Below are 12,735 nucleotides of genomic sequence, written 5' to 3'. Positions count from 1 at the left end.
TATGAAACTGAAAAAAGTGTATGCATGTTTGATCAACACTAGTTTGGCCGTCATGACTGTGGACTACTTATTTTCAACAGTTATGCAACACAACAACATGGGACACAGGGAAAGACATCCACACATTGTACCCTGAAGTCTTTCGTGACAAGCAAACACTTTGAGCACTAGCGTATTCAAACACACCTCGACAGAATGACAACTTTGAAACTGTAAGCTGCCTTCATGTTTTGCTATAGTGAGTTTGGTTTTACGCCGTTTTCAGCTATATTCCAGCAATATCATAGAAGGAAGCAAGGAAAATAAGCTTCACACATTGTAATCGTGAGTGGAATCACTCCATTAGCCCACTCGTTGCATGCGCCTGCTCATATGTTTAAGAAAGTGTGGGAAGAACATCACAGCGAGAGATGGTTAAATAAAAATAGGTGTATTCCAAATATTTCCACGATTCAAGATATGTCATAATTTCCGTAAGCGTGTATCTCACACATACGACGGTACTTCTCCTCATTTCTTACTATTGATCACAACGAAAACAAAAAAGAATATACCAACCTGCTGATTGTCCGAATATGTCGGACTACTTACATGTCACATTTATGCTATGTTTGTTGATGAAAACATCAAACGTTTCCTTCCAGACATCCTTTCGGTGAACACGTCATTTTGAGAAAGTCACTTTGCGATAGTAATGTCATACGTACATCAACACTGTGATGCGTAATTGATATTTTCATCGTGGTGAGGTTATGCACAACAATACACACGATCATTTCTGTCTGCTGGCTGGTTACAGTTTCAGTTCTACTGATTCTTTCGTATTTTTACATCCGCCTTTTAATGTGTTTAATGTCAGTATTGCATCTTTTGGCTTTGAGACTAGACAGGAGACCAGTCTAAATCGGCTTGCACCAGTTACGTCATAATCAAAGGGCCATACCTGTGGTCTGTTTAGCTCGGCAAACAGAGGACTCATAATGTCAAAACATGTTATACATACAGTGTAAGACCAAAGACATTGCTATTAAATAATTTAGAAAAAGTCGATTTTGGTTCACATTAGAAAAAAACGTGATTATTTCGTGTACATTTACCTTAACGTTCAGCAGAAACATTTATCAAATAATACGAATGTAAAACAAGGTGCTTAAACAGTTTCATTGTTTCATAAAACCACAAATTTTACCTGAAACATGTCCAGGTATAGAATAAAACATTCATAGAAGAGCATTAAAACACTTTTGTTTTATCTTTACATTCGTTATATCCTGCATGCATTAAAACATATACTACTTCAAAACAAAGTCTTTAAAATGAATAGTTTATTAATATTGTCTCAAAGCTACTTTTCTAAAATCAAAATTAAGAAGTGTAAAGGACATACCTGACTGAGATTTGTATGAGATATTGAACGTGATGACCACATATTTGGTTAGATGATTGACTATGCCTTATGTCTATTTAAAAAGCAAAATCATTAATATAGAAACGAAATTAAAGTATTATATTTGTCAAATGCTACTGGAATAAATGGAAAATTGACAATAGTGCTTACATATCCTCCATGATCAACAATCTGGTTTTGAATGTGCGTTTTTATTGCAGACTTTGTTATTGCCAGACAAGTTTAACCTACTGTGGTTGACAGAGTGACAATGTGATAATGTATAGATTTGGAAAATACATTAAACATAGAGATTACAGTCACATAAATATCTTATCCAGCTGATACAATAACAATATTCATTTAAACAGAAAATAAATTGCTTCCATTTGAAACAATAGGTTGGACTGATTTAGTGAATAATGATATCCATAACTCTCCATGTGGTCCTCTAATGGCACGGTCACGATGACGACATAATGGTGTGGAGAGTGACCACGTGATCCCGGAAAATAAGTACATATGTAGGCAGCTTCCTAGTGATAGTAACAGTCGTCCCATCACATGTTTATCGTCTAGTCAAGTCTGTTCATCATGAAGGTAAGGTTCCATTTTGTTTTCATCATCTTAAACGTTCTTTTAGTGGGGGTTATAAGTAAACCCTCAAAGGTCTATCATGTTCGTGAAAAAAGATCGTCAAAGTACAAATAATGAGGCAGGTGGTATACTTTCAGATTTGCAACAACGTTTAGTTCTGTGTGGTATAATCTCGTTAAGTTGTTCATCTCAGAATCAATTGCAATTTATCATTTTTTCAGTTTGTCTTCACTGTGCTGTCCGTCATGGCCTGCTCTGCCATGGCACAGTTACCTCTACTTGGTAAAGGAGTTGGACATTTCGGTGTCGGCTTCAACACTGGACGTATTGCTCGTAAAGACTACAACCCATACAATCACTATGGCTATAACGGATACGGTAACAGTAAAGGTGTAGGTAACATTGGCATTGCTGGTATCGGCTATGGTTACAATCCCTACAACAAGAACTATGGCTACAACGGTTATGGCTACGGTAAAGGCGTTGGTAACGTTGGTTCTGGAAAAGCTTACGGTAACGACTACAACCCCTACAGCTACAACAGCAATGGCTACGGTAAAGGTGTTGCTGGTCACAAGGCTGGTCTAGGTGTACGTGGACCTTTCGTTGGACACGGTCCCTTCATTGCTGGACACGGTGTTTACGGACATGGTGGACCCTTCGTTGGTCATGGAGTTGCTGGTTCTTTCTTCAACAAAGCCAGTCCATATTGCTACCACTAGAGACTTATGCACAGATGCCTTGGATGTGAATTTTATATGCAGTGTTCTACTTTACATGAATAAAATGGATAAAACCCAACACATCAACGTACTGTGTTCATTTAAACAGTGGTATTCCATGTAAACTTTCTGTGTCTGTATGCATCTGAATCTACGCTGTAGTTATATTTCGATTTGCACATGGAATCTACAGACTGAAAGAAAGCAATGTTTTCTAACAAGATCATTATCAGTGATTAACACGAACATCAAATATTTTCTCGTGATAGTCACACTGTACCTGTCACCATTCATAGCAACACATACATGTATTTACTTTTTAACCAACTCACACTGGTATGTAATATCTAATGAGAACAGTGCTAAGCTTGTTTGTTGTGTTCAAGCGGACAAATTCTGTGCAATAATAACTGATTACAAGTACATGAGTGAAACTCTTGTACAAAGGCCTATTTCCTCAGTCTCTGTCCACAAACTCTCTCTCACACACACACACGTATATATATATATATATTTTCACTAATGAAGCAACCTCATGGGACACAAAGCAAGACACCTACACACTGCACACACCTGAAAGGAGTCCAAACTTTCAGCTAAAGACAGCTTCAACATACCTCGATATGAAACTGAAAAAAGTGTATGCATGTTTGATCAACACTAGTTTGGCCGTCATGACTGTGGACTACTTATTTTCAACAGTTATGCAACACAACAACATGGGACACAGGGAAAGACATCCACACATTGTACCCTGAAGTCTTTCGTGACAAGCAAACACTTTGAGCACTAGCGTATTCAAACACACCTCGACAGAATGACAACTTTGAAACTGTAAGCTGCCTTCATGTTTTGCTATAGTGAGTTTGGTTTTACGCCGTTTTCAGCTATATTCCAGCAATATCATAGAAGGAAGCAAGGAAAATAAGCTTCACACATTGTAATCGTGAGTGGAATCACTCCATTAGCCCACTCGTTGCATGCGCCTGCTCATATGTTTAAGAAAGTGTGGGAAGAACATCACAGCGAGAGATGGTTAAATAAAAATAGGTGTATTCCAAATATTTCCACGATTCAAGATATGTCATAATTTCCGTAAGCGTGTATCTCACACATACGACGGTACTTCTCCTCATTTCTTACTATTGATCACAACGAAAACAAAAAAGAATATACCAACCTGCTGATTGTCCGAATATGTCGGACTACTTACATGTCACATTTATGCTATGTTTGTTGATGAAAACATCAAACGTTTCCTTCCAGACATCCTTTCGGTGAACACGTCATTTTGAGAAAGTCACTTTGCGATAGTAATGTCATACGTACATCAACACTGTGATGCGTAATTGATATTTTCATCGTGGTGAGGTTATACACAACAATACACACGATCATTTCTGTCTGCTGGCTGGTTACAGTTTCAGTTCTACTGATTCTTTCGTATTTTTACATCCGCCCTTTGATGTGTTTAATGTCAGTATTGCATCTTTTGGCTTTGAGACTAGACAGGAGACCAGTCTAAATCGGCTTGCACCAGTTACGTCATAATCAAAGGGCCATACCTGTGGTCTGTTTAGCTCGGCAAACAGAGGACTCATAATGTCAAAACATGTTATACATACAGTGTAAGACCAAAGACATTGCTATTAAATAATTTAGAAAAAGTCGATTTTGGTTCACATTAGAAAAAAACGTGATTATTTCGTGTACATTTACCTTAACGTTCAGCAGAAACATTTATCAAATAATACGAATGTAAAACAAGGTGCTTAAACAGTTTCATTGTTTCATAAAACCACAAATTTTACCTGAAACATGTCCAGGTATAGAATAAAACATTCATAGAAGAGCATTAAAACACTTTTGTTTTATCTTTACATTCGTTATATCCTGCATGCATTAAAACATATACTACTTCAAAACAAAGTCTTTAAAATGAATAGTTTATTAATATTGTCTCAAAGCTACTTTTCTAAAATCAAAATTAAGAAGTGTAAAGGACATACCTGACTGAGATTTGTATGAGATATTGAACGTGATGACCACATATTTGGTTAGATGATTGACTATGACTTATGTCTATTTAAAAAGCAAAATCATTAATATAGAAACGAAATTAAAGTATTATATTTGTCAAATGCTACTGGAATAAATGGAAAATTGACAATAGTGCTTACATATCCTCCATGATCAACAATCTGGTTTTGAATGTGCGTTTTTGTTGCAGACTTTGTTATTGCCAGACAAGTTTAACCTACTGTGGTTGACAGAGTGACAATGTGATAATGTATAGATTTGGAAAATACATTAAACATAGAGATTACAGTCACATAAATATCTTATCCAGCTGATACAATAACAATATTCATTTAAACAGAAAATAAATTGCTTCCATTTGAAACAATAGGTTGGACTGATTTAGTGAATAATGATATCCATAACTCTCCATGTAGTCCTCTAATGGCACGGTCACGTGGTGCACGCATGACGACATAATGGTGTGGAGAGTGACCACGTGATCCCGGAAAATAAGTACATATGTAGGCAGCTTCCTAGTGATAGTAACAGTCGTCCCATCACATGTTTATCGTCTAGTCAAGTCTGTTCATCATGAAGGTAAGGTTCCATTTTGTTTTCATCATCTTAAACGTTCTTTTAGTGGGGGTTATAAGTAAACCCTCAAAGGTCTATCATGTTCGTGAAAAAAGATCGTCAAAGTACAAATAATGAGGCAGGTGGTATACTTTCAGATTTGCAACAACGTTTAGTTCTGTGTGGTATAATCTCGTTAAGTTGTTCATCTCAGAATCAATTGCAATTTATCATTTTTTCAGTTTGTCTTCACTGTGCTGTCCGTCATGGCCTGCTCTGCCATGGCACAGTTACCTCTACTTGGTAAAGGAGTTGGACATTTCGGTGTCGGCTTCAACACTGGACGTATTGCTCGTAAAGACTACAACCCATACAATCACTATGGCTATAACGGATACGGTAACAGTAAAGGTGTAGGTAACATTGGCATTGCTGGTATCGGCTATGGTTACAATCCCTACAACAAGAACTATGGCTACAACGGTTATGGCTACGGTAAAGGCGTTGGTAACGTTGGTTCTGGAAAAGCTTACGGTAACGACTACAACCCCTACAGCTACAACAGCAATGGCTACGGTAAAGGTGTTGCTGGTCACAAGCCTGGTCTAGGTGTACGTGGACCTTTCGTTGGACACGGTCCCTTCATTGCTGGACACGGTGTTTACGGACATGGTGGACCCTTCGTTGGTCATGGAGTTGCTGGTTCTTTCTTCAACAAAGCCAGTCCATATTACTACCACTAGAGACTTATGCACAGATGCCTTGGATGTGAATTTTATATGCAGTGTTCTACTTTACATGAATAAAATGGATAAAACCCAACACATCAACGTACTGTGTTCATTTAAACAGTGGTATTCCATGTAAACTTTCTGTGTCTGTATGCATCTGAATCTACGCTGTAGTTATATTTCGATTTGCATATGGAATCTACAGACTGAAAGAAAGCAATGTTTTCTAACAAGATCATTATCAGTGATTAACACGAACATCAAATATTTTCTCGTGATAGTCACACTGTACCTGTCACCATTCATAGCAACACATACATGTATTTACTTTTTAACCAACTCACACTGGTATGTAATATCTAATGAGAACAGTGCTAAGCTTGTTTGTTGTGTTCAAGCGGACAAATTCTGTGCAATAATAACTGATTACAAGTACATGAGTGAAACTCTTGTACAAAGGCCTATTTCCTCAGTCTCTGTCCACAAACTCTCTCTCACACACACACACGTATATATATATATATATTTTCACTAATGAAGCAACCTCATGGGACACAAAGCAAGACACCTACACACTGCACACACCTGAAAGGAGTCCAAACTTTCAGCTAAAGACAGCTTCAACATACCTCGATATGAAACTGAAAAAAGTGTATGCATGTTTGATCAACACTAGTTTGGCCGTCATGACTGTGGACTACTTATTTTCAACAGTTATGCAACACAACAACATGGGACACAGGGAAAGACATCCACACATTGTACCCTGAAGTCTTTCGTGACAAGCAAACACTTTGAGCACTAGCGTATTCAAACACACCTCGACAGAATGACAACTTTGAAACTGTAAGCTGCCTTCATGTTTTGCTATAGTGAGTTTGGTTTTACGCCGTTTTCAGCTATATTCCAGCAATATCATAGAAGGAAGCAAGGAAAATAAGCTTCACACATTGTAATCGTGAGTGGAATCACTCCATTAGCCCACTCGTTGCATGCGCCTGCTCATATGTTTAAGAAAGTGTGGGAAGAACATCACAGCGAGAGATGGTTAAATAAAAATAGGTGTATTCCAAATATTTCCACGATTCAAGATATGTCATAATTTCCGTAAGCGTGTATCTCACACATACGACGGTACTTCTCCTCATTTCTTACTATTGATCACAACGAAAACAAAAAAGAATATACCAACCTGCTGATTGTCCGAATATGTCGGACTACTTACATGTCACATTTATGCTATGTTTGTTGATGAAAACATCAAACGTTTCCTTCCAGACATCCTTTCGGTGAACACGTCATTTTGAGAAAGTCACTTTGCGATAGTAATGTCATACGTACATCAACACTGTGATGCGTAATTGATATTTTCATCGTGGTGAGGTTATGCACAACAATACACACGATCATTTCTGTCTGCTGGCTGGTTACAGTTTCAGTTCTACTGATTCTTTCGTATTTTTACATCCGCCTTTTAATGTGTTTAATGTCAGTATTGCATCTTTTGGCTTTGAGACTAGACAGGAGACCAGTCTAAATCGGCTTGCACCAGTTACGTCATAATCAAAGGGCCATACCTGTGGTCTGTTTAGCTCGGCAAACAGAGGACTCATAATGTCAAAACATGTTATACATACAGTGTAAGACCAAAGACATTGCTATTAAATAATTTAGAAAAAGTCGATTTTGGTTCACATTAGAAAAAAACGTGATTATTTCGTGTACATTTACCTTAACGTTCAGCAGAAACATTTATCAAATAATACGAATGTAAAACAAGGTGCTTAAACAGTTTCATTGTTTCATAAAACCACAAATTTTACCTGAAACATGTCCAGGTATAGAATAAAACATTCATAGAAGAGCATTAAAACACTTTTGTTTTATCTTTACATTCGTTATATCCTGCATGCATTAAAACATATACTACTTCAAAACAAAGTCTTTAAAATGAATAGTTTATTAATACTGTCTCAAAGCTACTTTTCTAAAATCAAAATTAAGAAGTGTAAAGGACATACCTGACTGAGATTTGTATGAGATATTGAACGTGATGACCACATATTTGGTTAGATGATTGACTATGCCTTATGTCTATTTAAAAAGCAAAATCATTAATATAGAAACGAAATTAAAGTATTATATTTGTCAAATGCTACTGGAATAAATGGAAAATTGACAATAGTGCTTACATATCCTCCATGATCAACAATCTGGTTTTGAATGTGCGTTTTTGTTGGAGACTTTGTTATTGCCAGACAAGTTTAACCTACTGTGGTTGACAGAGTGACAATGTGATAATGTATAGATTTGGAAAATACATTAAACATAGAGATTACAGTCACATAAATATCTTATCCAGCTGATACAATAACAATATTCATTTAAACAGAAAATAAATTGCTTCCATTTGAAACAATAGGTTGGACTGATTTAGTGAATAATGATATCCATAACTCTCCATGTGGTCCTCTAATGGCACGGTCACGATGACGACATAATGGTGTGGAGAGTGACCACGTGATCCCGGAAAATAAGTACATATGTAGGCAGCTTCCTAGTGATAGTAACAGTCGTCCCATCACATGTTTATCGTCTAGTCAAGTCTGTTCATCATGAAGGTAAGGTTCCATTTTGTTTTCATCATCTTAAACGTTCTTTTAGTGGGGGTTATAAGTAAACCCTCAAAGGTCTATCATGTTCGTGAAAAAAGATCGTCAAAGTACAAATAATGAGGCAGGTGGTATACTTTCAGATTTGCAACAACGTTTAGTTCTGTGTGGTATAATCTCGTTAAGTTGTTCATCTCAGAATCAATTGCAATTTATCATTTTTTCAGTTTGTCTTCACTGTGCTGTCCGTCATGGCCTGCTCTGCCATGGCACAGTTACCTCTACTTGGTAAAGGAGTTGGACATTTCGGTGTCGGCTTCAACACTGGACGTATTGCTCGTAAAGACTACAACCCATACAATCACTATGGCTATAACGGATACGGTAACAGTAAAGGTGTAGGTAACATTGGCATTGCTGGTATCGGCTATGGTTACAATCCCTACAACAAGAACTATGGCTACAACGGTTATGGCTACGGTAAAGGCGTTGGTAACGTTGGTTCTGGAAAAGCTTACGGTAACGACTACAACCCCTACAGCTACAACAGCAATGGCTACGGTAAAGGTGTTGCTGGTCACAAGGCTGGTCTAGGTGTACGTGGACCTTTCGTTGGACACGGTCCCTTCATTGCTGGACACGGTGTTTACGGACATGGTGGACCCTTCGTTGGTCATGGAGTTGCTGGTTCTTTCTTCAACAAAGCCAGTCCATATTACTACCACTAGAGACTTATGCACAGATGCCTTGGATGTGAATTTTATATGCAGTGTTCTACTTTACATGAATAAAATGGATAAAACCCAACACATCAACGTACTGTGTTCATTTAAACAGTGGTATTCCATGTAAACTTTCTGTGTCTGTATGCATCTGAATCTACGCTGTAGTTATATTTCGATTTGCACATGGAATCTACAGACTGAAAGAAAGCAATGTTTTCTAACAAGATCATTATCAGTGATTAACACGAACATCAAATATTTTCTCGTGATAGTCACACTGTACCTGTCACCATTCATAGCAACACATACATGTATTTACTTTTTAACCAACTCACACTGGTATGTAATATCTAATGAGAACAGTGCTAAGCTTGTTTGTTGTGTTCAAGCGGACAAATTCTGTGCAATAATAACTGATTACAAGTACATGAGTGAAACTCTTGTACAAAGGCCTATTTCCTCAGTCTCTGTCCACAAACTCTCTCTCACACACACACACGTATATATATATATATATTTTCACTAATGAAGCAACCTCATGGGACACAAAGCAAGACACCTACACACTGCACACACCTGAAAGGAGTCCAAACTTTCAGCTAAAGACAGCTTCAACATACCTCGATATGAAACTGAAAAAAGTGTATGCATGTTTGATCAACACTAGTTTGGCCGTCATGACTGTGGACTACTTATTTTCAACAGTTATGCAACACAACAACATGGGACACAGGGAAAGACATCCACACATTGTACCCTGAAGTCTTTCGTGACAAGCAAACACTTTGAGCACTAGCGTATTCAAACACACCTCGACAGAATGACAACTTTGAAACTGTAAGCTGCCTTCATGTTTTGCTATAGTGAGTTTGGTTTTACGCCGTTTTCAGCTATATTCCAGCAATATCATAGAAGGAAGCAAGGAAAATAAGCTTCACACATTGTAATCGTGAGTGGAATCACTCCATTAGCCCACTCGTTGCATGCGCCTGCTCATATGTTTAAGAAAGTGTGGGAAGAACATCACAGCGAGAGATGGTTAAATAAAAATAGGTGTATTCCAAATATTTCCACGATTCAAGATATGTCATAATTTCCGTAAGCGTGTATCTCACACATACGACGGTACTTCTCCTCATTTCTTACTATTGATCACAACGAAAACAAAAAAGAATATACCAACCTGCTGATTGTCCGAATATGTCGGACTACTTACATGTCACATTTATGCTATGTTTGTTGATGAAAACATCAAACGTTTCCTTCCAGACATCCTTTCGGTGAAAACGTCATTTTGAGAAAGTCACTTTGCGATAGTAATGTCATACGTACATCAACACTGTGATGCGTAATTGATATTTTCATCGTGGTGAGGTTATGCACAACAATACACACGATCATTTCTGTCTGCTGGCTGGTTACAGTTTCAGTTCTACTGATTCTTTCGTATTTTTACATCCGCCTTTTAATGTGTTTAATGTCAGTATTGCATCTTTTGGCTTTGAGACTAGACAGGAGACCAGTCTAAATCGGCTTGCACCAGTTACGTCATAATCAAAGGGCCATACCTGTGGTCTGTTTAGCTCGGCAAACAGAGGACTCATAATGTCAAAACATGTTATACATACAGTGTAAGACCAAAGACATTGCTATTAAATAATTTAGAAAAAGTCGATTTTGGTTCACATTAGAAAAAAACGTGATTATTTCGTGTACATTTACCTTAACGTTCAGCAGAAACATTTATCAAATAATAGGAATGTAAAACAAGGTGCTTAAACAGTTTCATTGTTTCATAAAACCACAAATTTTACCTGAAACATGTCCAGGTATAGAATAAAACATTCATAGAAGAGCATTAAAACACTTTTGTTTTATCTTTACATTCGTTATATCCTGCATGCATTAAAACATATACTACTTCAAAACAAAGTCTTTAAAATGAATAGTTTATTAATATTGTCTCAAAGCTACTTTTCTAAAATCAAAATTAAGAAGTGTAAAGGACATACCTGACTGAGATTTGTATGAGATATTGAACGTGATGACCACATATTTGGTTAGATGATTGACTATGCCTTATGTCTATTTAAAAAGCAAAATCATTAATATAGAAACGAAATTAAAGTATTATATTTGTCAAATGCTACTGGAATAAATGGAAAATTGACAATAGTGCTTACATATCCTCCATGATCAACAATCTGGTTTTGAATGTGCGTTTTTATTGCAGACTTTGTTATTGCCAGACAAGTTTAACCTACTGTGGTTGACAGAGTGACAATGTGATAATGTATAGATTTGGAAAATACATTAAACATAGAGATTACAGTCACATAAATATCTTATCCAGCTGATACAATAACAATATTCATTTAAACAGAAAATAAATTGCTTCCATTTGAAACAATAGGTTGGACTGATTTAGTGAATAATGATATCCATAACTCTCCATGTGGTCCTCTAATGGCACGGTCACGTGGTGCACGCATGACGACATAATGGTGTGGAGAGTGACCACGTGATCCCGGAAAATAAGTACATATGTAGGCAGCTTCCTAGTGATAGTAACAGTCGTCCCATCACATGTTTATCGTCTAGTCAAGTCTGTTCATCATGAAGGTAAGGTTCCATTTTGTTTTCATCATCTTAAACGTTCTTTTAGTGGGGGTTATAAGTAAACCCTCAAAGGTCTATCATGTTCGTGAAAAAAGATCGTCAAAGTACAAATAATGAGGCAGGTGGTATACTTTCAGATTTGCAACAACGTTTAGTTCTGTGTGGTATAATCTCGTTAAGTTGTTCATCTCAGAATCAATTGCAATTTATCATTTTTTCAGTTTGTCTTCACTGTGCTGTCCGTCATGGCCTGCTCTGCCATGGCACAGTTACCTCTACTTGGTAAAGGAGTTGGACATTTCGGTGTCGGCTTCAACACTGGACGTATTGCTCGTAAAGACTACAACCCATACAATCACTATGGCTATAACGGATACGGTAACAGTAAAGGTGTAGGTAACATTGGCATTGCTGGTAAAGGCTATGGTTACAATCCCTACAACAAGAACTATGGCTACAACGGTTATGGCTACGGTAAAGGCGTTGGTAACGTTGGTTCTGGAAAAGCTTACGGTAACGACTACAACCCCTACAGCTACAACAGCAATGGCTACGGTAAAGGTGTTGCTGGTCACAAGGCTGGTCTAGGTGTACGTGGACCTTTCGTTGGACACGGTCCCTTCATTGCTGGACACGGTGTTTACGGACATGGTGGACCCTTCGTTGGTCATGGAGTTGCTGGTTCTTTCTTCAACAAAGCCAGTCCATATTACTACCACTAGAGACTTATGCACAGATGCCTTGGAT

At 37.5% G+C, this 12,735-nt stretch overlaps 4 protein-coding genes across 4 annotated transcripts; all 4 read left to right on the top strand.

The window, feature by feature from the left end:
• Positions 1-1,981: 1,981 nt before the first annotated feature.
• Positions 1,982-2,706, top strand: LOC137272002 (chorion class A protein L11-like). The gene is made up of 2 exons (XM_067804378.1): positions 1,982-1,987; positions 2,206-2,706. The coding sequence occupies exons 1-2, from the start codon at positions 1,982-1,984 to the stop codon at positions 2,704-2,706; spliced, it is 507 nt and encodes a 168-aa protein (XP_067660479.1).
• Positions 2,707-5,319: 2,613 nt separating this feature from the next.
• On the top strand, positions 5,320-6,069 carry LOC137272001 (chorion class A protein L11-like). Its single transcript, XM_067804377.1, has 2 exons — positions 5,320-5,325; positions 5,544-6,069. Exons 1-2 carry the CDS (start codon positions 5,320-5,322, stop codon positions 6,042-6,044), a joined length of 507 nt encoding a protein of 168 aa, XP_067660478.1. The 3' UTR covers positions 6,045-6,069.
• A 2,578-nt stretch (positions 6,070-8,647) lies between these two features.
• On the top strand, positions 8,648-9,397 carry LOC137272000 (chorion class A protein L11-like). Its single transcript, XM_067804376.1, has 2 exons — positions 8,648-8,653; positions 8,872-9,397. The coding sequence occupies exons 1-2, from the start codon at positions 8,648-8,650 to the stop codon at positions 9,370-9,372; spliced, it is 507 nt and encodes a 168-aa protein (XP_067660477.1). The 3' UTR covers positions 9,373-9,397.
• A 2,588-nt stretch (positions 9,398-11,985) lies between these two features.
• Positions 11,986-12,735, top strand: LOC137271998 (chorion class A protein L11-like). The gene is made up of 2 exons (XM_067804375.1): positions 11,986-11,991; positions 12,210-12,735. Exons 1-2 carry the CDS (start codon positions 11,986-11,988, stop codon positions 12,708-12,710), a joined length of 507 nt encoding a protein of 168 aa, XP_067660476.1. The 3' UTR covers positions 12,711-12,735.

This window comes from Haliotis asinina, chromosome 2 (genome assembly GCF_037392515.1).
Source record: "Haliotis asinina isolate JCU_RB_2024 chromosome 2, JCU_Hal_asi_v2, whole genome shotgun sequence".
Lineage (NCBI taxonomy): Eukaryota > Metazoa > Mollusca > Gastropoda > Lepetellida > Haliotidae > Haliotis > Haliotis asinina.
The sequence above is the reverse complement of the archived record's forward strand: the minus strand, read 5'-3'. Positions and strand labels throughout refer to the sequence as shown.